At 42.9% G+C, this 21,801-nt stretch overlaps 1 protein-coding gene across 4 annotated transcripts in view; it reads left to right on the top strand.

Moving 5' to 3' along the window:
- The window catches only part of PIK3R1 (phosphoinositide-3-kinase regulatory subunit 1), an 89,757-nt gene extending 68,550 nt beyond the window's left edge, over positions 1-21,207 (top strand). For 2 of the 4 annotated variants that reach the window (XM_081230404.1, XM_081230405.1), the window contains exons 6-16: positions 307-508; positions 720-799; positions 12,374-12,476; positions 13,025-13,123; positions 13,232-13,412; positions 13,661-13,786; positions 14,504-14,646; positions 14,856-15,032; positions 15,131-15,199; positions 15,899-16,069; positions 17,164-21,207. In XM_081230404.1, the coding sequence (XP_081086530.1) occupies positions 307-508; positions 720-799; positions 12,374-12,476; positions 13,025-13,123; positions 13,232-13,412; positions 13,661-13,786; positions 14,504-14,646; positions 14,856-15,032; positions 15,131-15,199; positions 15,899-16,069; positions 17,164-17,353 (1,541 nt within the window). In that variant the 3' untranslated portion in view covers positions 17,354-21,207. Of the gene's footprint in view, positions 1-306; positions 509-719; positions 800-8,385; positions 8,922-9,609; positions 10,951-12,373; positions 12,477-13,024; positions 13,124-13,231; positions 13,413-13,660; positions 13,787-14,503; positions 14,647-14,855; positions 15,033-15,130; positions 15,200-15,898; positions 16,070-17,163 lie in introns of those variants that run through there. The other 2 variants (XM_081230407.1, XM_081230406.1) reach the window with 2 other exon arrangements.
- Positions 21,208-21,801: the final 594 nt, after the last annotated feature.

Raw genomic sequence — 21,801 nt, forward strand, 5'->3', positions numbered from 1 at the left:
TACTTATCTGCTGCTCCTCCAAATTAGCCAATCACACTTGAAGCCGCTCCGTGGACGGCAGCACACCGAGAACTTCTTGTGGTTTTGTACACCAAGAGTTTCTTGCATTTCCACTTGACTTGAGATTTTGACTTTCTCATAATGCCTTTTCTAATGAGAAGAGCAAATGTATCGTCTGCTGTTTCTGATGCCTTCCTTTTAAATGATCCCTCGGTAGCTAGAACAGAAATTGTCTAGGTGTTTATTCACTAATAGCTAGAAACAGTCTCTTATTCCTTTTGCTTTCTTTCTTTCTTTAACCTGTAGAAGTGCAGAGCTCTGAAGAATACATCCAGCTGTTGAAGAAGCTCATTAGGTCGCCCAGCATACCTCATCAGTATTGGCTCACGCTGCAGTATTTGCTAAAACATTTCTTCAAGCTCTCTCAAACATCCAGCAAAAATCTTTTGAATGCAAGAGTACTCTCTGAACTCTTCAGCCCCCTGCTTTTCAGATTCCCAGCAGCCAGGTAAGTGTTAGAAGAGCAACCTGGATTTTGGGGTGATGAGGGTAGTCCTAAGTTTATGGGTCATTAAGCTGCTTCTGAAGATACCAGTTCACAAATGCTTGTACATAGTTCCATCAGATACATTCACTTGAATATGCAGAAATGAAAATAAGTTTGTTGTTTAGGGAAAAAGGTGTCTAATCGATCTCTTTTTTTTTTTTTTTTTTTGTAGTTCTGAGAATACTGAACACCTCGTAAAAGTTACAGAAATTTTAATCTCCACCGAATGGAATGAACGCCAGCCTGCACCAGGTAATGCCTTCGGAACATTTAAAATTCCCTCACTGTTTGTTTTTTAGAGCCTGAAAAATGGTGGTTTTTAGTCTCCTCGGAAGTGCCATAAGTTTCTCGTGGAATTGAGATCCATAATAACATGTTACCTTATGACTTAAGGGAAAAATAGCTGGGCAGCAGCGCATATGGTCAGTGTTATCTAGCTTTTGATATTTGTGGATTTTACATGGTCTTGGCTTCAGGTGAGGGTTGCTGGGAGAGCTCCCCGACCCCCTTAACTTGATGCTTCTGGATGTTGCATAAATTATGGCGTTGATTTTCGTTGCTGACATTTTTGTTTTTCTTTCTCGTACTTACAAAGCAGGGGATTTATAATTACTATATAATTTAAAGTATTTTGGAATGTGTTTTTTGGAAGCAGGTAGGCTGAGAAATGTCTTGTCAAAATAAACATTTTTAATAATGCAAGTAGTATGAAACTAGGGGTCTACTGCAACAAGTTCGAGCAAGCCAGACACTTCTGTGAAAGCAGGCTGGCATTCAATTAGCCGTTTAAAAAAGCGGGAAATGTCGACCGAGTTAGCAGTGGATTTCATTTAAACTGATGTGTTTTTCCTCTACTGTGGAAAGTCTAATCAACCCTACTTTGCTGTATACTGGTTAAAAGTGAGCTGGTCGTTTAGAAAGTGATGAGGGCCCTAGAAGTGAAGTGGAGTTTCAGGACCAGTAGAAGGTGTTGCTTGTAGTCTGAATTTATGTCTTGAATTTAATTAAAACATCATGAATTTATTATTTATTATGAGTAACTCATGCAAATTACCAAACTTATCTCTGTATGAGCAAACGTGGGGACCCAGATATCAGTCATGCAATGGCGGACTGTGTTGTGCTTTTTATTAAGGTGTTCCGTAGCTAGGCTTAGTTGTTTGCATCTGGAAGGGGCAGACAGAGAGGTGAGGGCCTAGACTTAAAACCCACCTGTAGGGATGGGATAAAGGATGGGATGGGTAACCACTCAAGATACAGGTATTGGGAAGGGCTTCTGTCGACAGATCCAAAATACGGGATCCACAGGTAAGAGTGGCAGCATAAATACTACGTAAGGCAAGCCTGGTTCATTCCAAGTGTTCCAAATCCCAGAAAGCAGGATATGTAACAGGGATACCCTGGATTGTAAACCGCATCAGAGAAATCTGTCAACAGGTATGGCCCAGGACTGGAGTCCCAGAGGGTGACCAAAAGGTGTTGTATCGTGTGACTGCTTGGGTCACTCGATAATGGATTTGGGAGCTCTGTGTTGGTGTTCAAAGGCTGCCTTTGGGCTCAGTAGGAAACGATGCAGTGATAGATTAGAAGAACCCTGTGGGGAGGGGAGAGGGGCAGGTGTGAACGTGGCACTGGAGCTGTTTATTGACTGCCCACTCCTAGACTGATCACTTGGGTGGGAAGGAAGAGGACCAGCAAGAACAGAACAGGACCCCCGGCCAAAGGATCAAGTTACGATCTTTCACTTCCTCCTGACCCGTGTGGAGGTCCATCTCAGAGAGGGGGGGAGCTGGGCCCTGCGTGCAGGGAAGGCGGGGGAGGTGCCCAGTCTTCTCAGTGGCCAGCTCTCTGGAGAGGGGAGACATGGAAGCTAAAAGCCAGACAGGGCTTGATACATACCCACACGCGAAGTTATCTCATGGAGTTTTCGAGAATGTCTGCTACACGGGGTGTAGTAGAATCAGTGGTGGAGTTTAATGCTTCTGCCTCTGGTGTAAACTGGTTAAACGTCTTTCTCAGTTTCAGCCTAATTCCACCTAAGAAAAACTTCATCTGCATCTGTTTTGATAATGCACACTTAAGACTGCTTGCTATGTCATAGACCCTACCTACATCCTTCTACTAAGAAATTGGTGTATCAGTTTCAAAGGCAGATGGATTAGTTCCATCAGCTCTGTTGAAGAGCGATCCATAAAGCCTTGAACGTTGCTAGACTATCCCAGAACACATGTAGCCTCTTCCAAAAAATTGCATCCAAGTAATTTTTAAATCCTAGTTGGAGGCATTTCCGCCTTTGTGTGATCTCTGTCAACTATTCTGGAAATCGTATGGGACTTTTGGAATTAAAAGGTTGCTTCAGCGTCTCTCACTGGTGAAAACAGACTACCCACCCCAGGACAGTGTCCTCATTAACACCTTTGTATTCAGGAATGGCTCCAGTGCAGATGATTGGCAGGGCACCCTGGGTTAGAGAAATGACTTCTTTGGCCTGGTAGGAATGGGATGTTTTCATGGAGTCTTTAATCATTACCCCTGCACGTGCTCATCCCAGCGGGCTGGGAAGGACCGGCGCATCTCCGAGGAACACTCGTACATCATCCATTTGCAGTAACTTTGTCATGAATAGAAATGAGTGCTTGAATGATATTTGGGGGGTGGAGGACAAGCAAGACTATTATGGGGCCAATAGATACCTTTTCTAGTTGTTATCAGTTGGAACTTGAGATGATAGGCAGGACTAATGATGTGTGAGGCAGCGTGTCAGTTGCAATAAGACCCGTTAGCACACAGCGTCTCATTAAATTCTGGGCGGGAGGGTGTGTACTGTAAGTGTAAAAAGAATTTGAGAGATGTGGTTGGTGACTTTTTAGTAGACAGGAAAAGCTCATAAGAAAAAAAAAGGACTTGAAGTGGGCTTCGAAGAATAGGTACAATTTGAAAAGCGGAAGGAGAAATAGCATCTCAGTTCAAGGAGTTTCAAAGATTTCTTCAAAATAAATTGGCAAGGACAAAAATAACAGCTTGATATTTTTACCGGATTTGAAAAAGCAGTAAATATTTTAGGGGACAGCGTCATAAAAAGCATCACTTGAGAGCTGAATGCATTGTCCAGCTCTCCGTTTGCACGTGAAGAAACTGAAGACCACAGAGCTTGACGGTTTCACCTGGTGCCACCCCAACCAGTGTGAGCCGGAATGGGTCCGCCGGGGTTGGGGGCACCCGGCCCAGACACCAGGCTGCTGCTCTGTCTGCTACCTGGGCTTTTGGAACCTTCGTGGGCAACGGGACTGCCTGTAGGGTCCAGTCAAAAAGTCCTCCGAAGTTTCCAGCCAGCAATAGCCCAAGAATAGGTGATATTTGCACCTATGGGTCACATATAGTAAAGGGCCCCAGTGCAACTGTTGTAGCTTTGGGGGTCAGGCTCCAAGTCGCTCTGTCGTGTGTCATGCGGTAGAAAGAACAGTGCAAGTCATGTCTGGGTTTGAATCCCAACTCTCGCTGCTTACTTACCGAATTCATCACCAGGTCATTCAGCCTTTCCAGTGTTCCAGTCTGTGAAATGGGAATAACGCCTCTCTCCTGGGATGGTTATGAGCATCAAATGAGTTGAGGGGTACTGAAGCTCACGACCCTGTAGTATGTCCTTGGTGTCATCGTGTCAGCTCTGGTGTTTAAGGCCCTGCCGGAGCTGGCCTCGTTCAGGGCTCCATGTCCTCAAGCCGCCTTCCTGGTTAGTGCCGTCTGAATCCTACCAGGCCGTTCTCCCCACTGGTCCCACGTTCCCATGTTCCCGACCGGCGGAGCCTGGCCTCAGGATGCCTGGAGGGGACTTAACGCAGAGCTGAAAAGGACACTCAGTGGGCAGTTGCTGCCCCGTGGGCGCATTGCTTGGAGGGAGGAGGATGCCTTTGTCTGACGCCCTTTGCTCCCTGTGCGACTCAGGGAGTGGAGGCGCCTGGATCCCAGCCCCAGCGCCGCCGCCCCCCGACCCCGCACCTTGCCCAGGTGCCTTGACGCAGTGCACACAGTGCACAGCCGTCCCCAGTGGCCCCGAACAGTGCCATCCTCTTCATCTGCACCCAGGGAGCTCCTCCCCTGCTTGATGTGCAGGGTTTTGACCCATTCACTACATTTATGTCCTTAAGCGCCCCGTCCTCTTATATGTAACTGTTCTGTAGTTCTGGTAGTTTCATCAGCTTAGCTACATTTCTCAAGGACAAAGGCTTCTCCTTTTCAGCTCTTCTTAGCGTAGAACTGGGCACAGCATAATAATCATCCAAATGAAATCTCAAAGAACTCTCTAACACACCAGCTCATTTAATGCATCCAGCACACCTGTGAAGGAAGGCTTCTCCCCCTGTAGGGAGGGAAACTAAGGTTTGAAAGGCTAAGCACAGAGTAAGCACTCCGAACTTGGTTGACAGTTTGCTGTTCTCTTTGTTACTAAAAGTCTTAAAACGGGTTAAAGCTGAACAGCAGGTTTTCTTGAATCACTTCGTGTTACGTTTACCCTACTGATCCTTAGGTCGCTAAAGTAGATTTCTATAGGGCAACTAAGGTAAAAACGGACCATTTAACACTGAGTGCCTTTGAATGAAACCCATTATAAGTGTTTTTACATATTTCAGATTTCATGGATATATTCAGAAATATTAATGTAGCATAATTGAAGTCTAATATTGCACCCTCAAGCCCAGAGGGAAAATAAATGACTCTTTCTCCCCCCTGCCCGTCTACACCTGTCAGAGTTAATTTTTAACCGCTGGTGCATTTGCAAAACATTCATCCTGAAGAGCCCGATTCATGAATCTTGTTTTAAATGCTCTGGGCTTGGTTTGCAACCAAGACTAAAGCAAGCACTAAGGTAGAAGGAAATGACTTTCAAAGAGTTTTACTTTTCTCTGATTTATTTTTTATTGGGTTTAAAATGTGGTCTGACATCAGAAGGTTGTTTCAAAGGTGAGAAGTGAAAGTTTGAAAAATCTGCACGTGTTTAGAGGGGCAGGAGTAAGCAGGCAAGGCGTGTACCAGGTTTTGCCAAAAAATAGGAAGTTTTATTTGTGCTCTGAACAGGAGCACGTATTGGAGGGTATAGCCCAGTTTTATTTGTGCTCTGAACAGGAGCACGTATTGGAGGGTATAGTTCAATTTTACTTTTGTTTTCACAGTGCAGCCTTCTCTTTCCCTCAAGGGACATCTGAGAGGGAAATTGTGGAGAAGGGATCCTTTTTTCTGCTAAGCAATGGGTGCACCTTTTCAGATACTTTGTAGAATGTATCACTTTTATGCATCTGTAAACCTGAGTTTATTTATAAATTAAAATGGACATTTTTCTTCGTGCAGGGTCATTAAGAGCCCTGGATGTGGACTAAAGAATTGGCATCATCCTGAAGGGCCCTTCTGGCCTAAGTTGTCTTAAGTTAAAATTATGAAAGGAGGCATTAATTTAACCCCTAAAAGAAGATTTTGGCTCATTTATTTTTTTCTCAAATGGGCTTTTTTTCAAATGGGCTTTTGTTCTTAAATCGTGGCCCTTGACAAAAAACCATTTAAGAAGCTGTGCAGGATGAAAGCTGCTCGTGGAGCATTTGCTACTTGCTGGTGATGGGCACGTATGAGATACAGTGTTCCGTCTGTAACTTTTGCACTATTTTTAATGATTAAGGGACATTTTCCTGACTAGATCACACCTGCTGAGAAGTGACACGTGGCCTCATTTTGCTTCTGAAATGAGTGTTGCAAAACTTTGAGAGAGAGGAAAGTAGTAAGACTTAGTGTTTTGAAGAATCTAGAAGGTAAAGATAGTTTTCAATTATGTAAGTTTTCCAGTATGGTAGACTAGGCTTTGGGTTTCAGAAATTAAAATACAAGTTTTCTTACAAGAGCTTATTAGCAGGCATGTGAAAAATATTCCCAAGGTTGTTATGACATCTGTGCATTTAATTTATTAGTGATTTCTTAGTGAATCATATAGATTAAGTGACAGTTGGGCAATTATATGTATTTTGTGTGAACTTCTGGACATAGGGGGAGATGTATGAAATCCACAGAAAGTTGATTGTTTTCTGTGGAGCAGAAGTTACTGATTCTGTTCTACCAGCAGAGGGCTCCCTTTTTAAGCTAATGAAGAGCATGTGTTTTGCAGATCACTAAATTGACTAAAATTGGGAAAAGACTCGGCTCACACTTTGAGTAATATAATAGAACTTCTAGGGTAAATGATTGTACATATTGTGAGAAATTTGAAGCAAAGTTTTCAAATCTATTTTAAGACTTTCTCTAAGTAGAGAGTGTGCCACTTCCCAGTAGATAATTTTCTTCTGAAACGGGAAATAGAGTGTCAGACTAGAGAACACTTTAATCTTAGAAGGTTTTGACATGACATATCCTGTGAATCCAGACAGGTATGCTTAAGTGACTGATGTTTCCAAGGTTCCCAGCTTTAGAAAAACTATTTTTTAAAGTAGGGCAAGATTATGCAGCTCAGGAGGCAAGGGTATTCTGTGAACTAACCCTGTGTCTGTGATCAGCTGGCAGGAGCTGAGTCTATTCACTTATAGACTCATTTTTTCCCAATTGGAAAAGTAGGTGTTCCGTATTACCTCAATTGCACCAAAGGAGAGCTTGTAAAATCGCTTTCATTGTGAGTGTAGCAGCACTTCCCAGATATTGCAAGTAATTCTGAAGCTGGTTCCTGCCTGTGTGGACTCTTGTGTCAGCACCTAGATCTTCCTTTGTCACTGCATGTGACCTTTGGGTCACCTAGTCATACAGAGTCTGAGGGTATTATAGACAGAACCTGTGTTTCTTCAAAGATCATTAGAAAGCAGCTTTTTTTAAAAAAAATTAAACTAAAAATAGAAAACAGAAAAAATTTTGTTGTAGGTGTGAAATTTTTTGCATGGGGCTTAAAAGAAACTAACTTCAGTTTCACTTGTTAATTTTTACTTTCTCTGGCAGAGGGAAGTAAAGAACAGGGCAAGTGAGTGGAGAAAAAGGAGTTTAGGACCAAACATCAGAAGTCTGGGTTCTGGTCCTAGTGCTATAGTATTATGCAAACCACTTCATTCTGGGTGAGAAGCATACGTGTGTGTGTGTGTGTGTGTGTGTGTGTGTGTGTGTGTGTGTGTGTGTGTGTGTGTGTGTGTGTGTGTGTGTGTGTGTGTGTGTGTGTGTGTGTGTGTGTGTGTGTGTGTGTGTAGCATGAGGGAATTGAAGTGATCTCTAAATTTTTTCTCTGGTTTTAAAGCTAGTGATTTTGTGATTTTACATTGAGTTAAGGTTCTTGGGATAACAGTAAAGCCGTCTATGCTGATGTGAATGAAAATTTTCTTTGGCCAAATTTTAGTTCTTTAAATAGTAGCCAACAGTCCTAAGTTTGGTTCCTTGCAACTTTTTCGAATAAAGGGGGAAAAAAATCCTCTAGAAAGGTGTGCCATTCTCCTTGCCCTCCTGTCCTTTGCTCCATGTAGCATCTGCACCAACCTCATGCAGACAGACCTTTTATGGCCATTTTAACAGGAGTTGAAATTGACTTCATACAAACAGCTGCAGAGTAGAGTTTTTATCTTGGAGTGTATTTTTAATACAATAGAGCTTAGTGTACCCATGCCGAGGCGCAATACTCTTCCCTAGGAGCCTCCTCCTGGGAAACGTTTGTAAACCTGTTCCCTGCAGGGTGGCTCCGCCGGGCTCTCCTGTGACACCTGCGGGGCTGTCTGTGCTGGTATGTGGGAGGAGGTGGACGCGAGCAAGGCACGGTGTTCTGGGCAGCTCTGAGAGGTTCAGGCCTTTACAAGCAAGGCTTTGATTCTATTTTTTGCTGAACTAGCTCAGCCACTTCCTGTGTTTGGCAGCGCCTAGTGCCTCGCTGCACTGTGGCCACTTGAGCCCCGCGAGCCTGCGAGCCGCGCGCCGCCGCAGCCGGTTCGAGAGCCTATTTTAGGTCCCCTGACAATGGCCTTCTCACTTCCTCGGCGAGGAGGAGGAGGAGGACCCGGGCTGGCACTGGCCACTTGTTAACGATGATGACAACTTCGACTTGGACTTGGGCTCCCCTCCCCCACCCGAAATCCCTAGCTCAGCAAATATTTGAACCTGCCCAAGTTAATCATGAAGCCGCGATCGTTATCTGAGAGGGACGTGCGAGCGCCCGGGCTCCTTCCCTCCCCGGCGCAGCCTCGGCCCCGGCGCGCAGCCGGCTTCGGCTTCTGCACGGGCGGCGGGCGCTGAGCTGCGCTGCTGCCGGCGGCGCGTGCGAGCCTCGGGGTCCTGCGCCGCACAGGCTGGAGGAATCGCTTTTTGGATTTTTTTTTTTTCCATTGTCGGATACAGGCATTTCTAAGGGAAACCGTTGAAATGCATAACCTGCAAAGTAAGTTGCCTTTCGTTTGGGCACTGCTCTGCCCCTTGGCTGTTTCACTGTTTGGGGGACTTCTCTGAAAGGTTCATTTCTGCAGTTTGTCTTCGTGTGTGTGTGTGTGTCTTCGTGTGTGTGTGTGTCTTCGTGTGTGTGTGTGTGTGTGTGTGTGTGTGTGTCAGGGAGAGAGGGAGAGATAGTAAGCGCTGCCTGGGGAGGGCAGATGAGAGATTAGGGGAGACACTCCCCCATTTCCTCGAGGGGCACAATGTGAGGGAGAGATGGGGCTTCGGCTGGAAACGGGGAAGGAGGAAATTACCAAGTGCTGGTCTGGAAGTTGGGGCCTGGCCAGGCCTGGGAGAGACGTGGAAAGTCACCTGTCTCCCTGCCCTCCTCCCGGGGTCTACCACATGGGTTCCAGCAGCAGGACCGGTTTGCACCAAGTGCTCCCAAAGGCATGGGGGACAGGTCCCCTCCGGGCTGTCGCGCTGTCCACAGCTGCTGGGAGGACTTGGGTCAACATTTTTATTAAATTAAGATTTTTTTTTTCTGAATCTTTTCTGAGGACATATCCCCACCACCACCATTTTTCTTTGCATTTAGGGTTACTTCAACCTTTAGGCAAAGAGAGCCTGGGAGTGGGAGAGGGTGGGAGGGTATAGGTTGAATCTGCCTTCTCCTTAGTGGGAAACTGAATTAAACTGGAAGAGAGACACGTGAACAGTGCTCAGAGGCTGTCTTGCCTTTGCTCTATTTCTATATATTTTATGATTCCAAATTTGACAGAACATCTAAGAATAAATTTCCAGGGCTTCTGTGTTCTTTAAATTGTCACAGAAATATGTGACATGCACATGTACGTAGATCACACAGCCCACTCTAGTTTTTTAAATTAACTACATTTACATGGGTGGGGGGAACCTTTTCTCCCTTCCTCCCCTCTCACTGTAGGAGAACTAACATTAATTTAGATTTATAGGGGAATTGGTTTCTTCACATTAAATAAATACTACTAAGAAGGAATAATAACATTTCTTCCCAAAGGGAGGCATTTGAGATGGAGGGGACAAAAGCACCCCCTCCGCACACACACACAAGTGATTACATCACCCCCCCCAAGCAGTATTTAGCCCAGTAAATCTGAAGATGGGATCATCAGTGAGAAATACTTAGCAAAGATAGCTCTGCCTGTACTGTGCATTCTGGTATATGGCCTCTCTTTTTTTTGGATTTTTCATTCCATATTCTATAGTTTTAACTGCAGTGTTTGAGATTTTTGCCCCTACATTTTTTTCATTTTGCTTTCTATAATGTAGCACGTTTGTGACAGTGTATAAGTTCTGAGTTTGCAGTGAATTATGGAGGACTGAAATTAAATATCCAGAGTTCTTGATCCTTCCTGCTTTTAATATATATCGGAGGCATTTTAGGACTGTAAAATATATCTTGAGTATACTATTTGGATGCCTTTGTAAGATTTTTAAACCAAGAAATGACCGGGCTATCTATAAACCCAGATGCACTAGGGGGAAAAAAAAAAAAAAAGCTACGTGCCGCAGCGTATCAGCTTTTGTCAACCTGCCAAGAGCGGAGCGTACCATGCTGCACGGAGCAATAAAAAAGGAATTAGAAAACTCACTGCTAGAGAAGAACAGTCAGATTAAACACCTTTTTGAAACGAAGAGCGTGTATACATTGCAGTTCTGTTAAATGTAGGATCTTCGTGAGATTGGGGCTGTGTTAAGGCTGGTAGAGAAGAGAAATGATGAAGCAGGAGTGGTCTGGTGACATTTTTCTGACTTGATTGGCTGGGGTGTGTGATGTCATAGGTTACAGTGCAGCCCCTTATAGGTTTTGAAATGAATTCCAAGACACCATTACAAAGAAAGCCGGACTCTTTTCTTATAACTGAGCTCAGCCAAGGAAACTCTCGCACAAATGTACAACACTGTTTGGAATATGGAAGACCTGGATTTAGAATATGCTAAGCCAGATATAAATTGTGGCACAGACTTGATGTTTTATATAGAAATGGATCCACCAGGTAATACTGCAGTATTCTTGTAGAAAGCTGGTTAATGTTGTAGCATTTAATTTTTTTGACAACTACGGTTAACAGCTCCTCTTTGGATGTCTGTTTTTATTCATTTGTTCTAATTTAATGAGTTTGCTCATAGCGTGAAAATGAAACAAATGGTTTGACTGCCTGTGGAAGCAAGTCAGGCTGTGTGGGGTAAATGCTTATTCCTAGTTGAATGGATATAAATTGGATTCCAGTTTTTCACTGGTGTCTTTTGTTACTCGAGCTCATTTGCTGTTTGGGTTATATTGTTGTATGTCGTTCCTTTAATTAAAAGGATGCAACCTTGGTGCTGCTTTCTCTGTTGACAGTGGATGAGGACAGTGTGGCACTTTGCAGTGATAACACTCGGTACTTTAGAAAGCATGTACCAGTGCTGCTATCAAATGTAGCAGTGATTGCAACTCAGTTCTAGGTGCCCTGAAACTATTCTGAATCAAATGTTGAGACTTTGTCTGCTCTCTCTTCTATTAAGATACTGCAATGAGAGAAGTTGGCTTCCCATTACTGAGTCTCGGTCTTTATAAAATATACCTGCTAGACTCCTGAAATAATTTTTGCTTAAAATAATAACAGTGCTTGAAAACTTATGACTTAGAATTTAGCTAGACATCCTAGACTTATTTTGCTTTTTCAATTATTTTCGCCTTCCTCCCAATTAAGAAATTCAGAAACACTGCAGTCTTTCTTTATTTGTCACCAGTTGGTACATGAATACTGATTTGACATTGAGGAAGAGGGATATGGTTTTTAATCACTCTTGGCATAATATAGAGCACAGTTATCCAATAGAATATTATCATGAATACTAAAGAGATTGAGGTCACAGAGGAGTTTCTTAAAGTGGCTTTTGGCAGAACAGTGCCTGAAATACTAAGATTAGAGAAACCCAATTCCGCCTCTTAAAACATATTCCTGTAGATGAGCTTTTTTATTACCACAGCAGCATTTGTGGAGGACAGAAACCAAATTTGTCTTTTATAATTAAATAAGAGGAAATTAAAACCAAGCCATGTGATTCCTCCTGCTATTCTCTTTGTGGTCTCTTACTTTAGATAGATTTGACCAGATATGAAACTTTAATTCAACTCAAACCTGAAAGTAGAAAATGTTGTGACTGACTCTGGATTTACTTTGAAATTCATTCACATGGCCAGCCCATTTTTTTATTTGTTGGTCTCTAAGCTCTTCTCTTTTTTTCAATTATGGTCTACAGTCAAAAAGATTTCTGATTTTTTTTTTTTTTTTTTAAGAAAAGGTTCATGGACTCCTGCATTATTGCTGTGTTTCACAGTTGAAAATGTTACTTAAAGGAACTTGGGTCGACTTCTAAAGGTTTATTTGTAGTTGGGACTGCAAAAACTTTTTCTTTCTCCTTCATCTGCAGCACTGCCTCCTAAACCACCAAAACCCACTACTGTAGCGAACAACGGTATGAATAACAATATGTCCTTACAAGATGCTGAATGGTACTGGGGAGATATTTCGAGGTAAGGCTACATGAGTTTTTCACCAGAGCTAGGGAGTTTTAGCTGAAGAGAAAGAAAAGCAAAACGCACCAGCTTGCTAAGTTCCATTTTTAGGCTATCATCCAACATAAGCACGAAGCACAGTTGGTTCCCTTCCAAAGACGACCACAGAAGTCACCGAGCTCTGGGGAATTGTGGGTGCTGGATGCCACAGGAAATTAAATACCCGAGAAGTTTCATTACTGACAGAGCTGTCGGGGGGGCAGCAGGGTGAAGTGGCACTGCCTCAAGGCAGAGTGTAAAGTCACTCTCTTTATTAGACAAAAACTCTAAGAATTAACGTTATCAGCTTAAAGTGGCATTTCTAGTCTAAGCTTTTTTTCTTTTTTTTTTTTTGAGGGGGATGAAGAGTTGGGAGGAAACCTTTTGGGGGTCACGACTTTCTGTGCTGATTTGTCAGAGTGACTTGTGTGTTAATTCTTAAGCTCTGAAAATACAGTTAAGACAATGTAACACGAGAATCACCAAATCCACTAGGTGAGCATTGTCTCATGTTCTTTTCACTTCAGGGAAGAAGTGAATGAAAAACTTCGAGATACAGCTGATGGGACCTTTTTGGTACGAGACGCATCTACTAAAATGCATGGTGATTATACTCTTACACTAAGGTAAGTTAGGGCGTGTGGCTAAAATTGGCGTGTTAAAGGTGATGGGAGAACATGCTTTTTTTTTTTAAAGAGAATTTTAATGCCATTATTTTTATATTGCATTTGCAGGAAAGGAGGAAATAACAAATTAATCAAAATATTTCACCGAGATGGGAAATATGGCTTCTCTGACCCATTAACCTTCAACTCTGTGGTTGAACTAATAAACCACTACCGGAATGAATCTCTAGCTCAGTATAATCCCAAACTGGATGTGAAATTACTTTATCCAGTATCCAAATACCAACAGGTAATCACATACTCATGTTAATATTTTAAAAAGATACTTAATGTTTAGAAAATATTTTGAAGCAGATGAATTGCATGTAATCACGCTTGAAAAACGTTCAAACTGTAACTTTGTGATCACAAGTGTATAGTGGCTCAATAAAATACTTTCACAAAATAAATGACCATTGTTTGAGGATTTTTCCCATGTCAGATAAGTACCTTATCAACTGAATTTATATTTTTTCCATTTTCTTCTAATCCTTCCAGGATCAAGTTGTCAAAGAAGATAATATTGAAGCTGTAGGGAAAAAATTACATGAATATAACACTCAATTTCAAGAAAAAAGTCGGGAATATGACAGATTATATGAAGATTATACCCGTACTTCCCAGGTGCGTTTTCTGTGAAAATCACATTCAAATTGTAGAGCTCTTAGTTACTAGAAGCTAATGCATGTCATATTCAGCTTCAGAAAAACAATTTAAAAGGTTGAGTTTTTGCCAGTAATAAAGTGGGGAGATCATTGATTTGTGAATCGTTGATTATTCTAATAATTACTTACTATAAACCTTTTAAATGAAGCCTGTGTAAGTATCAGAATAATAAATTAAGTTGGATTGGCATAACTGCAGATTGAAGAATTCTTTGTAGAGTGAAAGCTAATAATACTGGAAGTTCCACAGACTTGTCTAATCTCTGAAATGGGGATTTAACCCTGATATGCCTTTACTATGAAAGGGTTGAGGCTACATTTACTGCCTTGTTTTCCTAGAGGCTTTAATCTCCTCTAGGCCATCACGTATCTGGGACCGCCAGAGGGAGCAGGATGGCATAAACTGCTGATAAAGTGGAATGGTTTTTTTAAAGAGATGAAAACTGTAGAAAACTGTCAAGCAGTCATCTTCCATAGACTGGGAAAATTCTCCAAAGGAAATGTGTGCTTCTGTGATACTATTTTAAGGGGCTTTATGAATTTGAGTCCCACCTTGCTAACAAAATACTCGCCTGCCAGATAGCAGCACCGATCAAATGTCCTGGTAGTGTCTTGCCGTAAGAAACTGCCTTTTCTGTGAAAGGAATGACCTTGTCTTATTAAAATTGTGTTGCAGGAAATCCAAATGAAAAGAACAGCTATTGAGGCATTTAATGAAACCATAAAAATATTTGAAGAACAGTGCCAAACCCAGGAGCGGTACAGCAAAGAATACATAGAAAAGTTTAAACGTGAAGGCAATGAGAAAGAAATCCAAAGGTTGGTGACCCAGGAGGGTTTCCACTGCGCATGTGCTAGAGATCACCACAATTCTCTTAAACTGTTTAAAGGTGACCTCGCTTTCTGTGAAACGACAGGGAGAGAAAGCATTCTTTACCTGAGGAAAACTGCTGGGAATCAGTACTGCAACCTTGGGGGAACTTTCAGGATGCTCCAGGTAATTATGGATGCATTTCTCTTGCCTGCAGGATTATGCATAATTATGAAAAGTTAAAGTCTCGAATCAGTGAAATTGTCGACAGCAGAAGGAGATTGGAGGAGGACTTGAAGAAGCAGGCTGCCGAGTATCGTGAGATTGACAAACGGATGAACAGCATTAAACCAGACCTCATTCAACTGAGAAAGACAAGAGACCAATACTTGATGTATGTACTGCAAGTGGAACCCTGCACGTGCATGATTGGTAATTGCAGAAATCAAGGCTAGGCTCTTAACGCATTTTCCTTTTAAACCTCTTTTCCAGGTGGTTGACTCAGAAAGGTGTTCGGCAGAAGAAGCTGAACGAGTGGCTGGGCAATGAAAACACTGAAGAGTAAGTAGTTAGCACAGATGGGAGGTAGCAAGGGTGTTTTCTCATTTAAGGAAAATGCACAACTTGCTTCGTTTGCAGAGCAAGTGAGGACTGGAACGTCTCGTAGGAGAAAATATCATCAGTCTCATTACCCAGAATTTTAAAAAAGGAAAGTTTAGCAAAGGAGAATGCAGATTTCCTTTTCCCCCGTAGGGCTTTGAAGTGACATTGTGTCCGTGATGATGTCCTGGAACCGTCTAGAAAATCCCAACATATTTTGGGACCAATGTGGGCGGAGTGGGGGAGACAACCCTGTTTAGCATATTTTTAAAGCTTAAGTATATGTTTCGATTCAATTATTTGAAAACTGGTGTTCCTCCTAGTCAATCAATTTCCTGATCTAAACTGGACAAACGGGATTGTTTAATACCTTGTTCTCTGCCACAGGTAGCTGAGCATAGCTACTGACTGACTTGAAAACAGGAAGAGTATCACTTAGTGCTACTAAAACTCTTTGTTCGGGGTGGGGGTTTGAAGGCTAAACTCAATGAGGAAACTCAGGCCAGAGAAGCTGGTTGAGTCAGACCCGCAATCGCTGGCCTGACTTGCTTGAAGGAGGGGCAGGAACTAGATCGAAGTGAGGAGAGGGCCCTTTCTCAGAGGGGCAGGCTGCTGGCTGCCACGTACTGCATTCAGAAACCTTCTCTTCTGCCTTTTTAGCCAATATTCGCTGGTGGAAGATGATGAGGATTTGCCCCACCACGACGAGAAGACATGGAATGTTGGAAGCAGCAACCGAAACAAAGCCGAAAACCTGTTGCGAGGGAAACGAGATGGCACTTTTCTTGTCCGGGAAAGCAGTAAACAGGGCTGCTACGCGTGCTCCGTAGTGTATGTACCTCCAGCCAATTATTTGTCTCGTCAGACATCTCAGGGAGGTGTTTCATTCATTCACCCAGCCAACCGTGCGGGCAAGGATTTGGAAAAGTTCTAATCTTTAAGAGTGTTACAGTAGTACAACGGTGGAGGAGAGGAAATAAGACCTAATATTTTCAAGTCTAGGCAGGAATAGCTGTCGAGTAGAAAGAAACCTGCTGTTTAGGTGGGAGACTAGGGCTTGGGAGAAGTCCTGTTTTTCATCTTTCAAATGGAAATAGCCACACTTGCTGCTTTCTGGGGGGCCTCCGTATAGTTAGAATCTGAGGTGATCCACATGGAAGCACCACCCACAGGTAAAGTCCCCATCAGGGACAGGTTAAAACAGTAAGAGAAAGGACCCTGGTCACTGTCCCTGAGATAAAGTACACCCAAGAGAAGACATTTCCATCCTAGGGCCTATTTTCCTTTGTTTATGTAATAGTTTGGGGGTACTTTGAAGAGTGAGATTGGATCACTGACATTATTTCAGAGATGTGAATGTCCTCTAGGAGAGACAGGGTCTCCAAGTATTTTATAGCCCATCACCTCCCTCCACGTAAGCAGAGAAATATTGCTACAGGAAAGAAGTGAGAACTTAGAGTGAGGACAAGGGAACAGGAGAATAGATGGAGAGGTATGTGGACGATTCCAGGCCTGCCTGAAAGGAAGAATCCTGTTAATAATTGTAATGGTGCCACGCTGGTTGGGCGGCAGCGCTCATAGTAATGGCTGAAGTCACCACCCGTTGCCTGCTCACCGCGTTCTAGGCATCCAGCAAGCCCCTCCCGTACATCGCCTCGTTTCTCAAAGCTCCCCTCTTACAGATAGATTACTACTATCTCCCTTTGAATCCATGCTAAAGATGACAATCCAGTGGCTCAGTGAAGCTGGGTTACCTCCTGAAGTTACTCAGCCAGTAAGGGACAACTCCATGAGTCTAGGGCTCCCCCAGGACTGGTCCCCATGTGGAGGCTGGCCTGCCTCGGGCATTTTCACGATGCTTTTACCAAAAACGCCTCATCCTGGCCCAGCTCACCCAGGCCCTTGTGCTCTCTCTCCGTGTGCAGGGTGGACGGTGAGGTCAAGCACTGCGTCATCAACAAGACGGCCACGGGCTACGGCTTCGCCGAGCCCTACAACCTGTACAGCTCCCTGAAGGAACTGGTGCTCCACTACCAACACACGTCCCTCGTGCAGCACAACGACTCCCTCAACGTCACGCTAGCCTACCCGGTGTACGCGCAGCAGCGGCGATGAAGGGCCGCCCTCCCGCCTGCTTCTCACCTTCAGCTCCCCGAGGCCTCCAGCAAGCACAGGGCTCCCCTGCAGCCCGACCTGGGAACTGAGCTGCGGACACCCAGCCGCCCATCTTCAGATGTGACTCGAGCTTTCGACCACAAGGCAGTAGGGGAAGACACATACGCGGCGGGCTCGCACTGGGCGACGACCACCATTCCTCGTCTGGAGTGCTTAATTAGCCTTCCTTTCTTTCCTCTTCCTTTCTTTTTGGTTTTGTTTTTTGGATTAATTTAAAGTCACAACCACACACGACACCAAGAGAAAAAGAAATGCAAAAATCTCTGCGTGCAGGGACAAAGAGGCCTTTAACCATGGTGCTTGTTCGTGCTTTCAGAAGCTTTACCAGCTCAAGAGTTGGGACCTTGGAGACCGGAGCGGGGAGGGGCTGACGAGCCCTGGCCTGGGGGGTCGCTCGGTCCAGCCTGGGTGTTGCCGTGCACGGTGGCCCCAGACACATCGCACTGTGGATTATTTCATTTTCTAACGAAATGAACCGATATGTAGCAGAAAGGCACTTCCGCTCACAGGGGACAGTTTGGGGAACGTCCGCTCATGTACGTTCAGAGGAAATTCTGTTGTAGCAAAGTGCCAGAAAGTGTTTTCGTTAAAACTCTACAAACCAAGAAAACCCACCAACAGAAAAATGGAGCTTGGAAACTAGGACTTCAAAGTGACATTTAGTATATAAAATATGTACATAATATTGAATGACTAACTATCAAATAGATGGATTTGTATCAATACCAAATAGCTTCTGTTTTGTTGTGCTGAAGGCTAAATTCACAGTGCTATGCAATTCTTAATTTTCATCGTTGTTACCTGTTTTAAACGTACCTTCAGAATAAGCTTCCCCTGCCCCAATTTTTGTTGCTTGAAAACACTGTCCCTGATTTTTTTTTGTTAATATTCATTTTGTTACTCGTTACCTTTTTTTTAAAAAGAAGAAATGTACAGGATGCCAGTTTAAAAAAAAAAATGGCTTCAGATTTAAAACTATGAAATATTTTACAGTTTTTCTTGTACAGAGTACTTGGCTGTTAGCCCAAGGTTAAAAAGTTCATAACAGATTTTTTTGGACTAAATGTTTTGTTGGGCAGTGCCTGATAAGCTTCAAAGCTGCTTTATTCAATAAAAAAAGAGAAAGATATATGAATATGACAAAGTATGGCTGAGTTCAACAATGTTGTTTCAAGACTTAAGATACGGTACCTGGCAATGTTTGTTTCATAAAGAATTGTGAACTTCTTGAATCTAGGGAGGGGAATGTAGCAAAGGGATGTACAGGTGGGGGGGAGGGGTGGCAGGATGGCATGCACTTTCTCTTTCTTGTGATTACAGAGAAGTGGATCACTGCACAGTGAAGTCTTTTCCCACTTTGATCTGCTACTTAGTATACCCTCATGACAATTACAAACCTATGGGAATGCTAGGTCTTTCTTAGGAAGGAAGGCAGGCAGGCAGGGTCCTGCAGCAGTGTTCACCCTTGTTGGAAACACTGATTTCAAAGTATCATTGCTGCATTTAGAAAACCTGTCTCTCTTTAACATTAGACTATCCGTTAACAAACAACCAACATCCACTGTAGAAAAAGCATGATCTGAAAAGATATTTTTATCTGGTTATCTGCTATTTTCCTAGCTTTCCATTCAACTTAGATCAGAAAGCAAATAGACATGGTCATAATCGCTCCTGCCCCGATTGTAGGGAGCTTGTTCAAGTCATGGCCATTGTAGGAATCATAGTAACAGTCCTCATTCACCCAAACAATTGTATGTGTTACACTTCACCGTGGGGAAGAGGAAGGACTTGTTAGAGTATTCTTTCCAACTGAAGGCAACAGCAAGAGAGCTCTCTCCCCTATTTACATATGCAAAAGCCTTTGGGTTCAGTGGGAACTGTACCTGTGTTGGGAGGAATAATGGGGAGATTAAAATGGAGTCTTAACAACTTCAGTTTTCCTTGCTCAATATTAGATTCACCACAGCTTTATTTCTCTTTCCTTCAACTACTGGGGGTAAGGGGGTTTCGTTTTGTTCTTTAATGTTGTTCCTTTTAAAATTCTTTTGAAAGAATCAGTCTAGTGGCTGACTCAATCAACTGTAGAATGTTTTGGTTTTTTTTTTTCCTTTTTACATGAAGCTACTCATATCAATAGCAATAGTCAGTCTTACAGCCGGACTGTCAGCCCTCAAACTTGACTGTACTGACCTGACCATCTCCCTCGCATCGCCAGACAATTGATGATTCCCCCTGGTTTTACTCTCTGAGTGTCTCCTTTACACCTATCCTTCCATGTCATACCGAAGCCCAACCATTAGTTACTAGTAGTTTATCAACTAGGTTTGGTGGTTTTTTTAGTAACACATCCATGTATGCTATTAAGGAACTTGAATTTCTAAAATATAAGATCTGAGATGGAATATTGCATGAAAAAGCTACCATTCTGTCTATGTTTTTGCTTCACCACTTCACAGGATGGCATGGTATTTAGGCACTTGCCTTATTTCTGCATCTCATGAGCAGAAATGCAATAGGTTTTTCTTTGACCAGCAAAGGCAGGATTCATTGTTTCCTGTCACCGTGAGTCACAACTTACCCAGTACCCTTCTGACAGCGTATGGCATGCCATCACATCTGTCCTTGTAGACGTTTGACCAGCAGGGCTCCGAGTCCAATCATTCATCTCCTAACCACACTGAGCGGCTTACGATTAGGGATGGATACAGCAGAGGCCCTCCTGATACATGCTTACATCCATGCATTGATTTTCCCCACCCAACGCAGCATCCTGAAGATAAAAGCCAGAAGCTAAGCTGAAGAGAGGCTGTGATGGGGCTCTAGAATTGGGAGCATTGGGATCTGATATAATACATGAGGGAAAAATCATAACCATGTTGAAAAGGCAAAAGGCCTGTGTCTGCAACATCTGACGACTTCACGGCCCTCGATATATGTATATATGTATATGTGCATGGACTGTGTTTCCAGTACACCTTTCAGCCAAAACAGATCCACAGTCATTGAGTTCAAGTACATAACAAGCCAATGTCTAGTACAATTCTTGTATGTGTGTATGGGTTTTTTTTCCCTTTGAAGTTGCTTTGTTTTGTCTTACAAAGGTGAAAAGTGTTTGCAAGTGAAGTGAGAAGAAGTTCATAATTCTTTGGCTTGTTTCTGTTGTTTAAAAGTTACTCCTTTTGGGTAGCTGGTCTATGTGACTCGCTGAACTTGGAAATCCTCGTTTTCAGTGTGTCAAGTCAAAATGTGTTTATGTGAGCTGTCACTGTGGGGGAACATTTGCTTTGTCATATAGCTGGTTATGAACTAGTAACGTGTTTGGGAAGTCCTACTGATGTTCCTTTTTGGGAGAAAAATTCTGCTGGTTCTAACAACTGTGCTTTTGCTATGCATGGTATCCAAGTCAGTTGGAGAGCAGACCCTGAAATTTGAGTTCAGGGTCATTTAAGAAAGGGGCAGTTTATAGCACAATGCCTCACATGGGACAAAGTTCTGAAATGCCAAATTCTTATTTTTTAGAAATCTAGTTATATAAATTACTAGTATAAATTACTAGTATTATGAACAAATTTGGGTTCATTGGAAACACTAACCAACTTAACTTTGAACTTGTCACCATGAGATAGCATTAGCTGCCCAGGATGCTGCTATTTAAAAAAAAAGAAAAAAAAAAGGCAAAACAAACAAACAAAACTCATTTATATGTGTGTATTTTTTAAAGCTACGATCTCTTCGATGTTTTTACAAATCTGTTTCTATGACATTGTTAAAATAAAGTTGGTCTTTTGACGAGAGGGAGGATGTCATGGTCAGTTGTAATTTTGCCTTTACAAGGCACCTGGGGTGGGGGGCGGGGGGACTGTGCCTCCTTGACATTTGTTCAAGCTATAGATTCAATGGAGCTATGTCTTGTTTTAAGTTGCTTTAATGCATTGTATTAGGTCTTCAAACAGAATAAAGTTTGTTTTGAAACTTAGGTTATGGTTTGAAATTTCAGTGATCACCGAAGACATATGTTGTCTTGCTCTTTCGGTTAATAATGTTGCTTCTCCTTCTGTAGTCTCCCACCCACCCCCTTTCACTGTCATTACATTATCTCATTTTTGTCAAGTGAGAAGAACACATGAATCATGGCTCAGTGTCATTTACATCATTTCACTATATCCTTAATGATGAAAAGAAGTAGCTCTAGGTGATGTCATTGCAAGGCATGTTCTTGCTCCAAAAAAATGTGATATCCACTGTCCCTCAATCCCTCCCCTTCACCATCCATCCCCAAACCTTCAGAACTGTTCTCTACAAACTATGGTTAGTGAAGGTATCTGGCTTTGTCTCTCTGTTCTACAGGCTGCGTGTTTGAAACAGGCACAGTGCAGGGACACTGTGAG

Source organism: Mesoplodon bidens (genome assembly GCF_964165515.1).
Source record: "Mesoplodon bidens genome assembly, chromosome: 4".
Taxonomy (NCBI): Eukaryota; Metazoa; Chordata; class Mammalia; order Artiodactyla; family Ziphiidae; genus Mesoplodon; species Mesoplodon bidens.